The following is a 14,166-nucleotide window of genomic DNA, read 5'->3' on the forward strand; positions in this document are numbered from 1 at the left end:
TTTCTGTTAAAATGTCTGGCGACAGGAAAAGTAGAGGTGTTAATTCGTATACTTCTCAGATGTTCCACGAAGCGATCAGCCAAGCGTCGTTTTGTTTCGCCAATATATAGCTTGTTACATTTGATGCAGCCAATGCAATATACTATTCCTTTGCTAATGCAAGTAAAAGTATCATGGATAGTAAATGAGAATTTTGCTCACTTAAGTACTGTGTTGCTGTGAATGTATTTACAAGTTGCACAACATGACCTATTGCATGGAAACGTACCCTTAAGACTGTCCAGATTGGGTCGAATGTTACTGTGGACCAGATGCTCTCTTAGATTTTTGTCTCTTCTGTATGACATTAGAGGAGGGTTATTGAAAATAGGAGCTGTAGAAGGATCATCTTGAAGAATGCTAAAATTTCTTTGTATGATGTGTTGTACTTTTTTGGTCATAGGATGATATGTAAGAACAAGGGGAATACGATTGTTGGTATTCTGTGTTTTGGTTTTGTACAAGGCATCCTTTCTGTTTATTGTCGATACTTTTAACTGAGCTTCTCTAAGTATAGTGTCTGGAAAACCACAGTTTCTGAAAAATGCACACATGTCATTTGTTTTATTCAAAAAATCACTATCATCACTGCAAATGCGTCTCAGTCTTAGTAATTGGGAGTATGGAATGGAGTTGCGAGAAGCTTTGGGTTGTGAGGATTCGTATCTTAGATATGAATGAGAGTCTGTTTCTTTGTAGAAAACTGTAGTATTAAAGGTACAATTAGAAACCGTGATGGTAATGTCTAAGAAAGAAATTTGTTTAGAAATGTTTCATGTATACTTTAGAGCTGGATGAAACTGGTCAATAAAATGTATGAAATCCATTAAATCTTCATTAGTGTTGTCTGAGATGCCAAATATGTCGTCAATGTATCTAAAATATAACATTGGTGTATGTCCCTTGTACTGTTGAAAAACTTTATTTTCAATCCATCTCATAAAAAGACATGAGGGCCCCATTTTTGTTCCCATACTGACACCTCTAACTTGTTTATAAAAGTCTCCATTAAAGGAGAAACAATTCAATGAAAGGACGAGTTGGGCTAGTTGCAATGATGATAGTGATTTTTTTAATAAAACAAATGACGTGTGCATTTTTCAGAAACTGGTTTTCCAGACACTGTACTTAGAGAAGCTCAGTTAAATGTATATATAATGAGACCACTTGTAAACATATTAGTTTAGCCTAATGCAGCATTAGGAGTTTGCTTTTGATTGTAAGGAAACACAATTAACTCATCTCCACTTTTGGCTTATATATGAACATAGGAACGTTTACAAACGAGAGGAGGCCATTCGGCCCATCTTGCTCGTTTGGTTGTTAGTAGCTTATTGATCCCAGAATCTCATCAAGCAGCTTTTTGAAGGATGAGGTTGTGTGGTCCAGTGGTTAAAGAAACAGGCATGTAACCAGGAGATCACCGGTTCAATTCCCACCTCAACCACTGACCTTCTATTTTTGCCCTTTATCTAATCTCCATTTGTGACCCCTGGTCCTTGTTTCTTTCTTTTTTTAGGTAAAAAAAGTCCCTTGGGTCGACATTGTCAGTACCTTTTAGAATTTTGAATGCTTGAATCAGATTGCCGCGTAGTCTTCTTGTTCAAGACTGAATAGATTCAATTCTTTAAGCCTGTCTGCATATGACATGCCTTTTAAACCTGGGATAATTCTGGTCGCTCTTCTTTTCACTCTTTCTAGAGCAGCAATATCCTTTTTGTAGTGCGGTGACCAGAACTGAATATAGTGTTCTAGATGAGGTCTTACTAATGCATTGTAAATCCTTGATTTAAATTCAGCACTTTTCACTATATATCCGAACATCTTGTTGACCTCTTTATAGCTTCCCCACATTGTCTAGATGAAGACATATGTGAGTCAACATAAACTCCTAGGTCTTTTTCATAGATTCCTTCTTCAATTTCACTATCTCCCATATGATATTTATAATGTAAATTTTTATTGCCTGCCTGCGTGCAGTACCTTACACTTTTCTCTATTAAATGTAATTTGCCATGTGTCTGCCCAGTTCTGAATGCTGTCTAGATCATTTTGAATGACCTTTGCTGCTACAACAGTGTTTGCCACTCCTGCTATTTTTGTGTTGTCTGCAAATTTAACAGGTTTGCTTATATTGCTTATGCTTTGTCTCAGTTTGCTGTAATGCTGTTTGGGTGTGGTACCTGGACTGACATTCTTGTTCTTTTCTACAGCCTTTTTGACCAGTTAGTGTTTTTGAAGAATACCGTAATGCATTGTCCCTACAGATAACACTGAAGAATGTAAATAAACTGGACTGTCAACACTGTTTTTATAAAGTAAAGTACATAAAAGCTAAACTATTGGGGGCATTTATTTTTGTAAAATTAATGCGATTGTTCACTGCTGTTTAAAACTGCATACTTTTTATTTTGATTCCCTGTTGTGCAATGGAAATTTTTCATAGTTGAATATCTTCAAAGTATAGGTGTGGAAGTTTAACAAAACAATTTACCTTTGTTTATTTAATTGGATCATTTATTTTGAATAATTCATTTAGATTTGTATATACAATTTTAGCATGAGAGTTATTTAAGCATCTCTCCTCAGATTGTAAACAAAGTACCCCCATCAAACATGGCTGTGCAGTGTTTCTTACTGTAATGTTTTCCTGACCCCAAGCAAAGCCACAGAGGTCACGTGCAAATTGCATGTATGAGCTTAGAGAAATGAATCGAAGTAATAGAAATGTTAAACAAAATCAAGGCTAGCTCTGTTTTGTTAAATGTCCACACCTATACATATTGACTTTAAGTTATAAAGCTATATTAAGATAGTTGGAGTATTTCAGCAGTAGAGATCACATTTTATAATTTCTTGTACTTGTTTACATTAGAATTTATTTTGCAAGTTCACAATAACAAAGACAGTATTTGTTGTGTTACTTATTGTATCTTGATGCGTATCGTTGTGAACGCAAAGATATGCACCCCTAATAAGAAGATGCATGTTTATCCCAGATACTAGAGCAACACAGCTCCATCACTGTTAGAGATAACCATTTAGAACCATAAGTCCTGTCTTGATGTAGTAATACTGATTTTTGGCAAGTAAATGAGCAAATATCTGTTTGTGTATTTTAAGCTAAATGTATTTTGCATATGCAATTAAAACAAAACATAAACGCACAATAAGCAAATGACAAAACTAGTTTTGTTGGTGAAAAAATATATAAATGTACCAGTCAGTTAACTACGTACTAGCTGTTGACTGGTGTTCAGAACAGCCAAAATGAGATGAAGAAGCAGTGGCCACTTCAGGAAATTGCTTCATAATCAACAGTTGTCTGGAATTGCACTCACTAGTTTTTCTGTCCAAGATTTTATATATTCTTCTGAGAACAATCACTTTGCTCCGATGCCTATTAATCAAAGTGTTCCTTACTTATAGAGACTGATTAGCATATGTTGAAATCATGCTAATTGAACATTGGTTGTGGACTGGATCATCACTCATAATTTAACAACGATTTGCACATGAAACTTCCAATTCATGTTTTCCCCAGTTTTCAGAAAAGTGTGTTCAAAGCACAGGTGCTCCCTGATAAAAATGCAGTTCTTTAAACTTGTTAAACAGAAGTATTGTGTAGTGTTTTGTCATCTTTTCAGATGTTTGTAATCTTATTAATGAGGCCTGCTGAAAAAATGAAACCTGTTTCCTAGGTGATCAGTATGTTTCAGTTCAAAGCTGATTTCAATACTTTAAAGCACAACCCTTTTTATTTTGTTAATTGTGCTATACAGATTTCTGAGACTTTTAGCTTTATATGATTGTCACTCCAATAAGGGTTCAAGGTGTTAGGTTAGGAGCCATATGCAATTGTGGGCTGTTTGATTCACTGATCCAGCTGTGGATATATTACTAAGAGAGACAGGCTTTAGGATTGTGTCCACAGTAAACCTCACAGTGCAGTGTTTCTGGTTTGGCTGCTTTGTCTTAGGCAGGTTGCTGCGCGAATCTCGCAGAAAGTCAGAAGGTGGCTGGAAACCAAAATTCGGCGGCAGAAAATACTGCACTGAGTCAGCCAGTTTAAATTAAATGAATAGTGTGGTTTATTAACAGAATAAAACAAAAATAATAGAGGTTGTAGTCAGCACTGCAGGGCCTGTCCCTGTGATTAGGATTAGTACACTCCAAATGTAGCACAGTCCAGCAGTAACTTTCCCTACCACAACTGTGGAATCAGAGCGTGTGAATACTCCCACTCTGGGTTTTTATAGCAGGGCTCCTTCCCGCCAAGAAAATGTAACAATTTTTAAGAGACTCTGAGGAGGAGGAGGGAGTGCTTGGAGTTTTCAACACAAAAACACAACCAATACATAAATCGACAATACAAACATAGGAGACCATTGACATACACTAGGCCCAACTAGTATACCAATATAAACCTTAAACAGATAATTTGATTGGGGAATAGACACCTACACAGGGGAAGTATTTTGTTATCTCCTTTTCATGTGGGACTAACCACACCCAACCATACCCAACCACTGCTTGACGGCATGCTGTCCCATAACCTTGGCTTGCCAAATTTCACTACTTGATGGGACCCATATGAAGAAATTGTCAGATGTAGGTTGAGGCTGACTTGCCATGAGACACTTTCCATTGTGATTAAGGGTTTTGAGATGAAGGGTTCCAATTATGTCCAAGGTGAGGCTGCTGCTGGAGGTTGCATGCAAAACCACACAGGCTATAGTTTTTAAAGAACTTTATTAGCACAGTACAAAGCACCGTCTTTGTGAAGTAAGCGCACGTTCTTTGACAAGTCATATGGAAACTTCCCACAAGAGATTCATTTTTGCCTTTCATGTGAGATGCTTTTATAAAATGAGTGTGTCTAAAGGGAATGTAGTTTTGACTCTTGCTATTTCTTGACCTCTAATAAGACTAAATACGCTGCAGAATTCAGCCATTGGGGATTAGCAGGGTGGAGTAGTGGTTAGGGCTCTGGACTCTTGGTCGGAGGGTCATGGGTTCAATCCCTGGTGGGGACACTGCTTCTGTACACATGAGCAAGGTACTTTACCTAGATTGCTCCAGTAAAAACCCAACTGTATAAATGGGTAATTGTATGTAAAAATAATGTGATATCTTGTAACAAGTGTAAGTCGCCCTGGATAAGGGCATCAGCTAAGAAATAAATAATAATAATAAACCATGACCTTGCTGATTTATTTTCCTCCTTCTTGCATTAATACCCCTTTTGAATTTTTTCCCTAGCTTGTTTGATGTGCTGTAGTATTGATGATGACATTTGTTTTAGGAAGGTTACTGGAATGTGCAAAGCAAGTATTCTTTTGATGGCTGTCAACATTGAAGTGTTAGGGAAAGCACATTTTACATAAATTGGAATGGTTTGATGTCTAGTTAGAAGTTTAAGTGTTAGATTCTGATATTCTGCAACGCCAGGGGATTTGTTCTAAATTAAAGAAACACAGGTTGATGTAGTAGAATATAGCGGTGAGACCAAATATTCGAATATCCTAAATAAAATTATTCGAATACTTAAATAAACATTTGATTACTCGCTAATTTAAAAAGAAAAAAAAAAAAAATGTGCACAATATTTTTTTAAATGAGGAATCTGTGAAAATAAATCCACAAATAATTACCAACACAATGATGAGTAATAGGCAGGTGGGCACATTTCATTTCCTTGGTCTGCTATTGGCTAGTACTTTAAGCAGCAAAGGGCAAGATGGTGTCCTTGCAGAAAATTACTTTGAGAAAATAAACGAGAGTAATGTACAGTGTAAGGGCTGCAAAATCAATATTGCCTATCGCAAATCAACAGGTTTGATGCTTAATCATCTAAAACTTAAGCATCCACCTACTTTGCAAGCAGATAGTGAAAAAAATCAAACGTGCATTGCATCTTTCGCTATGACGAGTCGTCTGTGATGTTTTTCGTGCTGAACAAAATTCAACATTAATTGCCAACATGATTGCAAAGGATATGCTACCTATCAGTTTAGTTGAAGGAGAAGGGTTTCGAGAGCTTACGGGATTGTTGAACCGGAGTGTACAGTTCCAGCAAGAAAAACAATCACAGCTCGCCTGGAGAAACTAAATGCGGAGTGTGCTGCTGCTAACAGTAAGTTGGCAAAAGCACAAAAGGTTGCTATAACTACTGATTCATGGACCGCATTGAGTACAGAATCTTATGTGACTATAACTTGTCATTTTATAGTGGACTGGAAAATGGAAAGTGTTGTTTTGCAAACTCGTGCAATGCCAGAACAGCACACAGCAGGAAATCTAGCAGATGTGCTGGAGCATGGAATATAAATGGGAAAATCACTGCATGTGTTCATGACAATGCCAGCAACATTGTTTTAGCAAGCAATGCATTTCTTGAGTGGGAATTGAATTTGTGCTTTGCACATACTCTACCACTAGCTATTTAATGATGGATTTACTTTCTAGCATGTCATGTGGTTGGTGTTGTGAGCCGACTTGTATCCCATTTTCACCACAGCACCGTTGCAACTCAGGCTTTAAAGTTGAAACAGCAGCAGCAAAATCTGCCTGAGCACCGTCTTGAGCAGCAATATTATCGTACACGATGGAATTCAATCCACGACATGTTTGGGCGCCTTCAAGAGCAGAGATGGGCACTTGCAGCAGTGTTATCTGACAGGGCTTACACGAAATTAACAGAAGCCCGAACACTGGACCTAACGGATAATAGCTGGCAAGTTATCGAAGAGCTGCTGCCAGTATTGCGCTCTTTGAAATGTGCCACAACTGCTCTGTGTGGTGAGTCAGAGGTGTCCAACTCAATGGTGCACCCTGTTACTACCACCCTGCTATCAAAGCATCTGATCCGATGAATCTGATAAAGTTTCACAGTTTAAAACCACTGTGTCCGAATCTTTAAGGCGGCGCTTGGCACCTTCAGATACAGATACGGCACATAAAGTAGCACTTATCGCATCATTTTTGGACCCTCGACACAAACACCTTAAGTTTACTGATGATGCAGTTAAAATTGTTGTAAGAGAGAAAGTGGATTACTGCTTTTAACTGATACGGATAGCACTGATGACATCGTGGGAGAGGAACGCACATCTATAGAAGCAGCTGGTTCATCTGTTAAAAAAAACTCACTCTGACAAGCATACCACTATGGCTACACTGTTTGGTGAGGAATACTACATGGAAACCACCTCATTGCAAACAGAACTTGAAAAATAAGCACTTGACACGTGTATTCCGCCTTCAAGACACACTTGCATGGTGGGGAGTGAATGAAAATCGCTACAGAAAACTAGCACGTTTAGCAAAGGCCTATCTGTGTTTCCCAGCTACAACTGAACCAGCAGAGAGGGTTTTGTTCAGCTGTGGGACTTACAGTAAACAGATTGCGCAGTTGCCTTTACCCCAAACACGCCGACATGCTGATCTTTTTAAATAAGAATTTGTGAATGCGTACACAGACAATACAGAGTTTCTGTAAAAAGTTTGTTGTTCGTTTCCAAAATCAGCAGAATTACATTTACTTATATATTTTTTTTTTATCTTCTTGAATCAACATGCGCAGGTTAGTGTCTGTTTAAGTTATGTATGTAGCCTATATTTTATAGCAGTTGTTAAACAAGATCAAAATGCAGTTTGCAGTTTAAAATATATGTGGTTTTTTTTTTAATTTATTTATTTATTTATTTTTATATAAAGTTGTAGTGTGAATTTCTACTTTTTATTTTCCTATTCCAATACCTTGCGTATTGCATAACACATTGATTGCTTCTAATAGACCTGTCATTCTGATTAGAGGTCAAATATTTTAATATTCCATTTTTTTTAAATAGAATATTCGACTACCTAATTATTTGAATTTCCCACCCTTAGTAGAATACTTACATGGTATTTATTTTTCATGTTGATTATTGTACTGCATGCTTAATTCACAGTTACAATAACCAGCTGTTGGACATTCAGTAAGGGACTCATAAATGCTTTGAATAATAATGCCATTTTTTGTTTTTCTTCTCTGTTTTAAAGTAAGATACAAATGTGCACAGCGTTAACTAATCCATTGAAATGGTGCATCTTAACTTTAATACACACAATAAATACATACCTGTTTAGTAATCTAGAGCAGTCTGGGTCATTGCATGTAAGGTTTTCTTAACCCTTTAAGGGACATGTGTTCCATAAAAAAAAAAAAATTAAAAAACAGTTTTAACTTTTTTTCAATGCAATATTTGAATCACTAAGGTATTTTCAGAATAAACCGTTTGAACAACCGCTCAATTCCTTGTGTACCTAAGGGTTAAGTTACCTGGATTTAAAAGTGATTTTGAAGTCAGTCATGTGTGTTTCCATAGTTACCAGCCAGAGATCAAACGATTCATACTGAGACTCCTCATCTGTAGTAAAGATTGCGGACTAGCTAATCTCAGTGGTGGATTTTTAGTTTCCCCGAGCAAGCTGTGCTGGCTGGTTTCGGCTGCAGTCTGCTTGACATCACCTGTAGCAGCTAGCAAAACGTAACATAACCCGAGTTGCTTTTTCACTTGCAGAAAAGATAAATGCAATTAAGAAAAAAGCTGAAGAAAGATCTGCTAGAAAAGCTCGCATGTGCAGATCTGCAAGAATCTGTGACTAAAACGCCCCCTATCTCTACGATGGAGGAAGTTATTTAATGAGTGTTCAATGCAAATAACACAGATGTTAAACAAAATGTGATCTTGTTTTCACAGGCTGATTTTATGCCGCATAAGATAAGTGGCATTAGTCTGTGTTCTTACCCCTACAAAGATACCGCGTTCGAGTTGCTGTATAGAGAAGTTCTGTCCCAGAAGTAGATTCACACCAAAATAAAGCTTACTGGCCAATCAAGCTCTGAAAGCACTTTAATTTCCTAATATAAATGGCCCATCTCAGTAGATCTTCATAGTAATCCATCAGTGTTTTATGTTGAGAGAAAAAAGCTGTTAATTCAGATTTAGTGTTAATAATCATTTAACCTGAGCCCTACTCACACAGACAAGTTATTACGGCTCAAAGCCAGCATTTCAGCGGCATGTTGGGCTGTGTGAATTGCCTGAAGCGGCTGAGAGCCAACATATTTAATGACAGCTCTGAACCACCTTGCAAGGTAGTTCGGAGACAGCACAGACCTGTCTTAACTGCCAATGTGAAGAGCTATTATTATTATTATTATTATTATTATTATTATTATTATTTGTTTTTTTGGCAGACGCTTTTATCCAAGGCAACTTACAGAGAATAGGGTGTGTGAACTATGCATCAGCTGCAGAGTCACTTACAATTGCGTCTCACCCGAAAGACGGAGCACAAGGAGGTTAAGTGACTTGCTTAGGGTCACACAATGAGTCAGTGGCTGAGGTGAGATTTGAACTGGGGATCTCAGCCAGCTATGCCGGCACTAAAGCGCTGTAGTGGGCGTGAATTAAAAACCAACATCCCATGCGACTATACCAGACATACATATAGAGGATACAGTGTGTTTTTATTGATTTCTGCATTCATGGTATAAACATGACATACGATATTTCTGTCATGGGCGGATGCTGCTATAGTATAAACAAAATATTTAATTGTTTTATACACATGCCATTGCACTAGTTAGTTCATGAAGTACTAAATTAACATTTATTTTTTATTGTAATACAACTTGTGATGTCACTGCACTGGTAGTGTTAAAAGTCTGTTGGTATATTCAAAAAAGGTTTTTGCCTAATGGTAGCATTTTTATTTTTAGCTTTTTCAGGTACTGTTCAATCTCTTTCACTAGATGGCAGAATTGTTCTATGGTAACAGATACTAACTATCTGTTCTGTATAAAGCTTAATCATTGTGGCCAACACTTTATATCTATCTGCTTTTGTAAGTAGTTCAATTCTGCATATTTAAATTGATTTCTCAGCTCCTAGTTTTATTGAATCTATCTGTTTAGTACTTTAATGAAATGTGAGTAGTGGGTAATATAGAATAGAATATTGAATGGTACAGAGAAGAAGCTGTTTTAATAGGGTTCCATTTAAAACAAAACAAAACAAAACAAAAAAAAAAACACAAAACAATAAATGCTTTAATTTCTCAGGGGGAATAAACAATTTTTCTAATCATTTTTCTTCGTAATTGGTGTCTATGACTACTAAGTCGAGCATGAATGATTGGATATTGTCTCCTTCTGCCAAAGCCAACAGTTGCAAAATATACACTCAATTTTGTTTTTCACAGGTAAGTTTGAATTTCAGAGTTCATTTGAAGTGTTGATTCCTATAAGATAAATCATTTGTATCTTCTGTTACACATGCTATTTTTTAGTATTAATCCTTCTTAATTTTCAAGACCGAATCATTCAAACACATTTTGTGGTGTTGCAAGCATTTTCAGGGACTGTCCAATTGTGTGTATATTTTATGCTTCTGTTTCACTACCCCATCAGTTCTTCACGAGCCCTTCCTTATGTTACATACACTTCTCTAGTTAAGACACTGGCAGCAACCTTCATATCAGCCACACAGTTGTCGGTTACCATAGAAATAGAATAGTCCTTCCCATGCACATAAATCACAACCTAATGTATTCAACTTTTTTTTTTCTTCACAAAAGGCAGAGTACAATATTTGCTTTTACAGAATATTGTTTTTATAAATTCTCTTTCTGATATTGAAATTAGACATACTTAAAGAATAACAACAAAAACAAATCTTGTTTTTATTATTTGCTAACAGGAATGTGAACTATTATTTTTGTCACCCCTGAAAAATAATAAATTGGCCACTGCTAGTGGCAACTTGAAGATTCAACTAATGTACTGTAAGCCTAGTGTTTACGAGATATTGAAAGGTTGCCTTATCTGTCACATCATAGAGCCTAAACTGAAGTCATGGATGAAGCACTTGGTTCTGTAATGAATTTTGTATTTTCTGTTGAGCGATGGGTACTACCGATACAACAGCGCCTGAAAGGTCAAGGTCTGATTTGAAGAACACAGTATTCATTTCTAAAATGATAATGCTGTGAATTTTGACCATTTTTTAATCTGCCGTCATTCTCAGAATCTCAGAGAGGCAACTCTCCCCCCCTCCCCCTTTATCTCCCTCCATTATACAGTAATGAGTTTGTTATAATCTGATGGTGTTTAATTTTTCTTGCATACTGCATGTCAGGAATATATTAGATAATGAAGCAATTACTCATTTTCCTTAATTGCAGAACTTTGCCAAGAACATCTTTGCAATTCTCCAGTCTGTGAAAGCCAGAGAAGAGGGACGTGCCCCTGAACAGAGACCAACACAGAATGCAACACAGGCGGTGAGAACATTCATTTTAAATACAGCTTCCAGTTTTCTACCACTGAGGGTAGACAGGTGTACTCGGTACATTTACATGGTGATGCATTGCACAGTCCCAGCTGTGCATTACATATGAATTTCATAATGTGTCAAAATACAGACCAAGCATTAAAAAGAGCAGTGCACTTGTTTCAAGGCCTAATCCTTTCTAATTAATAAGATCATATATGTCGCTACCTGAGACTGGCAAGTAATTATTTCCTACTGGGGGTGCCTGTACATCTACCTGTCATTTTTCAGAGTTCATCTTTTTTTTATTTTTTGAACTAGAGAACAGCGTATTCAACTGTCGTGAAACAGTTTCACATTTCTTTAGAAAATATCCTCTCTGTCAGTACCCTGTCTGTCCTAAGGTTTAGAGGATCTGAGGAATTGCTATAGTTGTAGAACAATTGTGGCCTTCATACCATTCTGTCCATGAGTAAAATCATATATTTCAATACATGCACAGTAAATGAAGCTATGTTAATAAAAATAAACTGACCTGCTACCAGAAGCATTTAATTTAAGCATCTTTCAGATATTTGCACCAAGGCTACAACACCCCTTTGAATCCAGGTGCTTGGTAAGCATGGTCTTCCTGAAATTACTATTAAGCACCCCCAGTTCACTGCTTAGTTTTAAATGGTTCGGGTCCTGAACTAACACGAACACCTTTATTGTCGTTCAATATTTTAACATGTGGCTGTTTTAGTTAGTTTAGCTTAGGTCAACACAGTAATTTAACGGACTCAACAACTTTTGTTTTTTTGTAAAACCCAAACTTCCATTTTCAGGTTTTAATTTATTAAAAACAAAAAATGATCTAAGAAGTGAAGTTAGGGTATGCAGGCTGAGTGTTTGTGTATTCCTGCTAGTACTAGCACCAGCACCTTTTATCGACAAACTTAAAAAGAAAACAACCATAGACATCTGAACAAAATTAAGGTTTCGGTTTTATCCTTTGTCGGTATCGTTCAGTTTGGGAGAATCCAAACTGTTGGATCCCTACCTAACGGTTTAGAATTGTTTTTGTATAGTTACTTGGCAGTGATACCTTTTCTTTGTAGGTTATCCACTCCTGCCAAAAATTAGACTTGCTAAATTTAGACCAATTTTCAGGGCATGATTCATGAAGGGTGTAATAATTTGAGCAGTACTAAATTATCTACCTATTGTGTGTTCATTTTTAGCGTTGGTGTTTTGGGGGGTGTGGTAGGGCGAGGAGCTCTGCACATGAAAAGGGGACAGGGCAAAACCCTGCCATAAATGTATTTATTTTCAGAACGGGGATACCCCTCCGCCCCAGTGCAATTTATTATTTTGTATTTGTTTTGTTATTATTATTATTATTATTATTATTATTATTATTATTATTATTGTTATGGTTTATTTATTTATAAATATGACGGCAAAGCCGTATATTTTGTATTGATTTGCAGCATGGATGGAAAGCCCCATCCACATTAAAAAACCTGGTGCAGAAGGTGACCATCTCCCGAGTTAATTAATTGTTGCTAATGAGGAGATGGTCACCTGCATATAAGCCTGCAGTTCTCCCTGCTCTAGGTGGGTGTTCAGAGGAGAGAACATGAGAGAGCTAGGAGAAAAAGGAGAAAAGAAAATTTAAAAAATCAACATAGGATCAGTGAGAGCGATCGTCGCAGCCTGACCTATTGTTTTGTTTTGTGTTTGTGATTTGTTTTTGTTTGAATATTTATTTTGCTCTGTGAGCACTGTGTTTAAATATTTTATTTGTTTTTATTATTTTAAATAAACGGCGCACGCCGTGTCTTTTGCATCGCAGTATTTTTCTCTCTGTTTTCTTCCTGCATCTGGCCTGACGTCACTATGTCAGCCATCCTGTCACAGGGGGTATAACACTGAATTACAAAACAACGACGACCATTGAAATGTCTGTATAAATTAGCAATTGATACACTGAAGACATGAAAGGAGTTAGAATGTGTATTGCACCGTTGCATTGTAAAGTATTGCAATTTTAAGCCTGTTCTGTAACAATTCAATTTAATTCTGTCTAATCTTGTCCTTTCTGCAGTACTGTACTTTTAATAATAATAATAATAATAATAATAATAATAATAATAATAATAATATTGTTGTTGTTGTCGGGATGAATTGTTGTGCACCCATTGCTTACCTGAACATTTCGCTGCCTCTTTAGACAGCTCTTCTTCTTTTTTCTTTTTAAACGTTTTTGAGTTAGCATGGTGTTCACAGACGGAAAAATCACAGTGACACTGCCAGTGAACACATGTGATTAACCAATGATACAATATGTCTCTCGTGGGAGGTGCACAGTAAAAGGAATGGCAACAATAATACATTATGATAATGAGTCATTTTCTCGCAGGACAAGATTAGACAGAATTAAATTGAATTGTGACAGAACGGGCCAGCTGACGCTGAACAAGTTTGTGAATGGGTTGCAGATCAGATGTGCTGGTGCTGAGGGGCACCGGTGGCAATGACGGAAGGGCTTACAGGCAACTTTGGCCGTATGTGTGTTTTGTTTTTTAATTTGAGAGGCATTGCGACAAGCGGCTTGGGCACTGCGGCAATTGCCGCCAGTGCCGTTGGTTATTTCGCGCCCTGCATTTTAAAGTAGGTTGCATCAAATTTAATTTTTTAGTCTTTTCAGGTAATTTTGGAGTGTTGTTCCCTTCAGACACTTCAATTTTAACAAATAAACAATTTTAGAAAATAGAAAGACAAGTCAACAAATTGTCTTAGCTCTTAGCAATTCAACATC

General features: G+C 36.8%; 1 protein-coding gene across 1 annotated transcript in view; it reads left to right on the forward strand.

Moving 5' to 3' along the window:
* LOC117416637 (parafibromin-like) overlaps window positions 1–14,166 on the forward strand; it is a 123,691-nt gene that overhangs the window by 17,266 nt on the left and 92,259 nt on the right. Inside the window, exon 8 of the mRNA XM_034027914.3 lies at window positions 11,275–11,373. Coding sequence (XP_033883805.2) covers window positions 11,275–11,373 — 99 coding nt within the window. The remainder of the gene's footprint in view (window positions 1–11,274; window positions 11,374–14,166) is intronic.

The sequence above is a fragment of the Acipenser ruthenus genome, chromosome 12, assembly GCF_902713425.1.
Source record: "Acipenser ruthenus chromosome 12, fAciRut3.2 maternal haplotype, whole genome shotgun sequence".
NCBI classification, from domain to species: Eukaryota; Metazoa; Chordata; class Actinopteri; order Acipenseriformes; family Acipenseridae; genus Acipenser; species Acipenser ruthenus.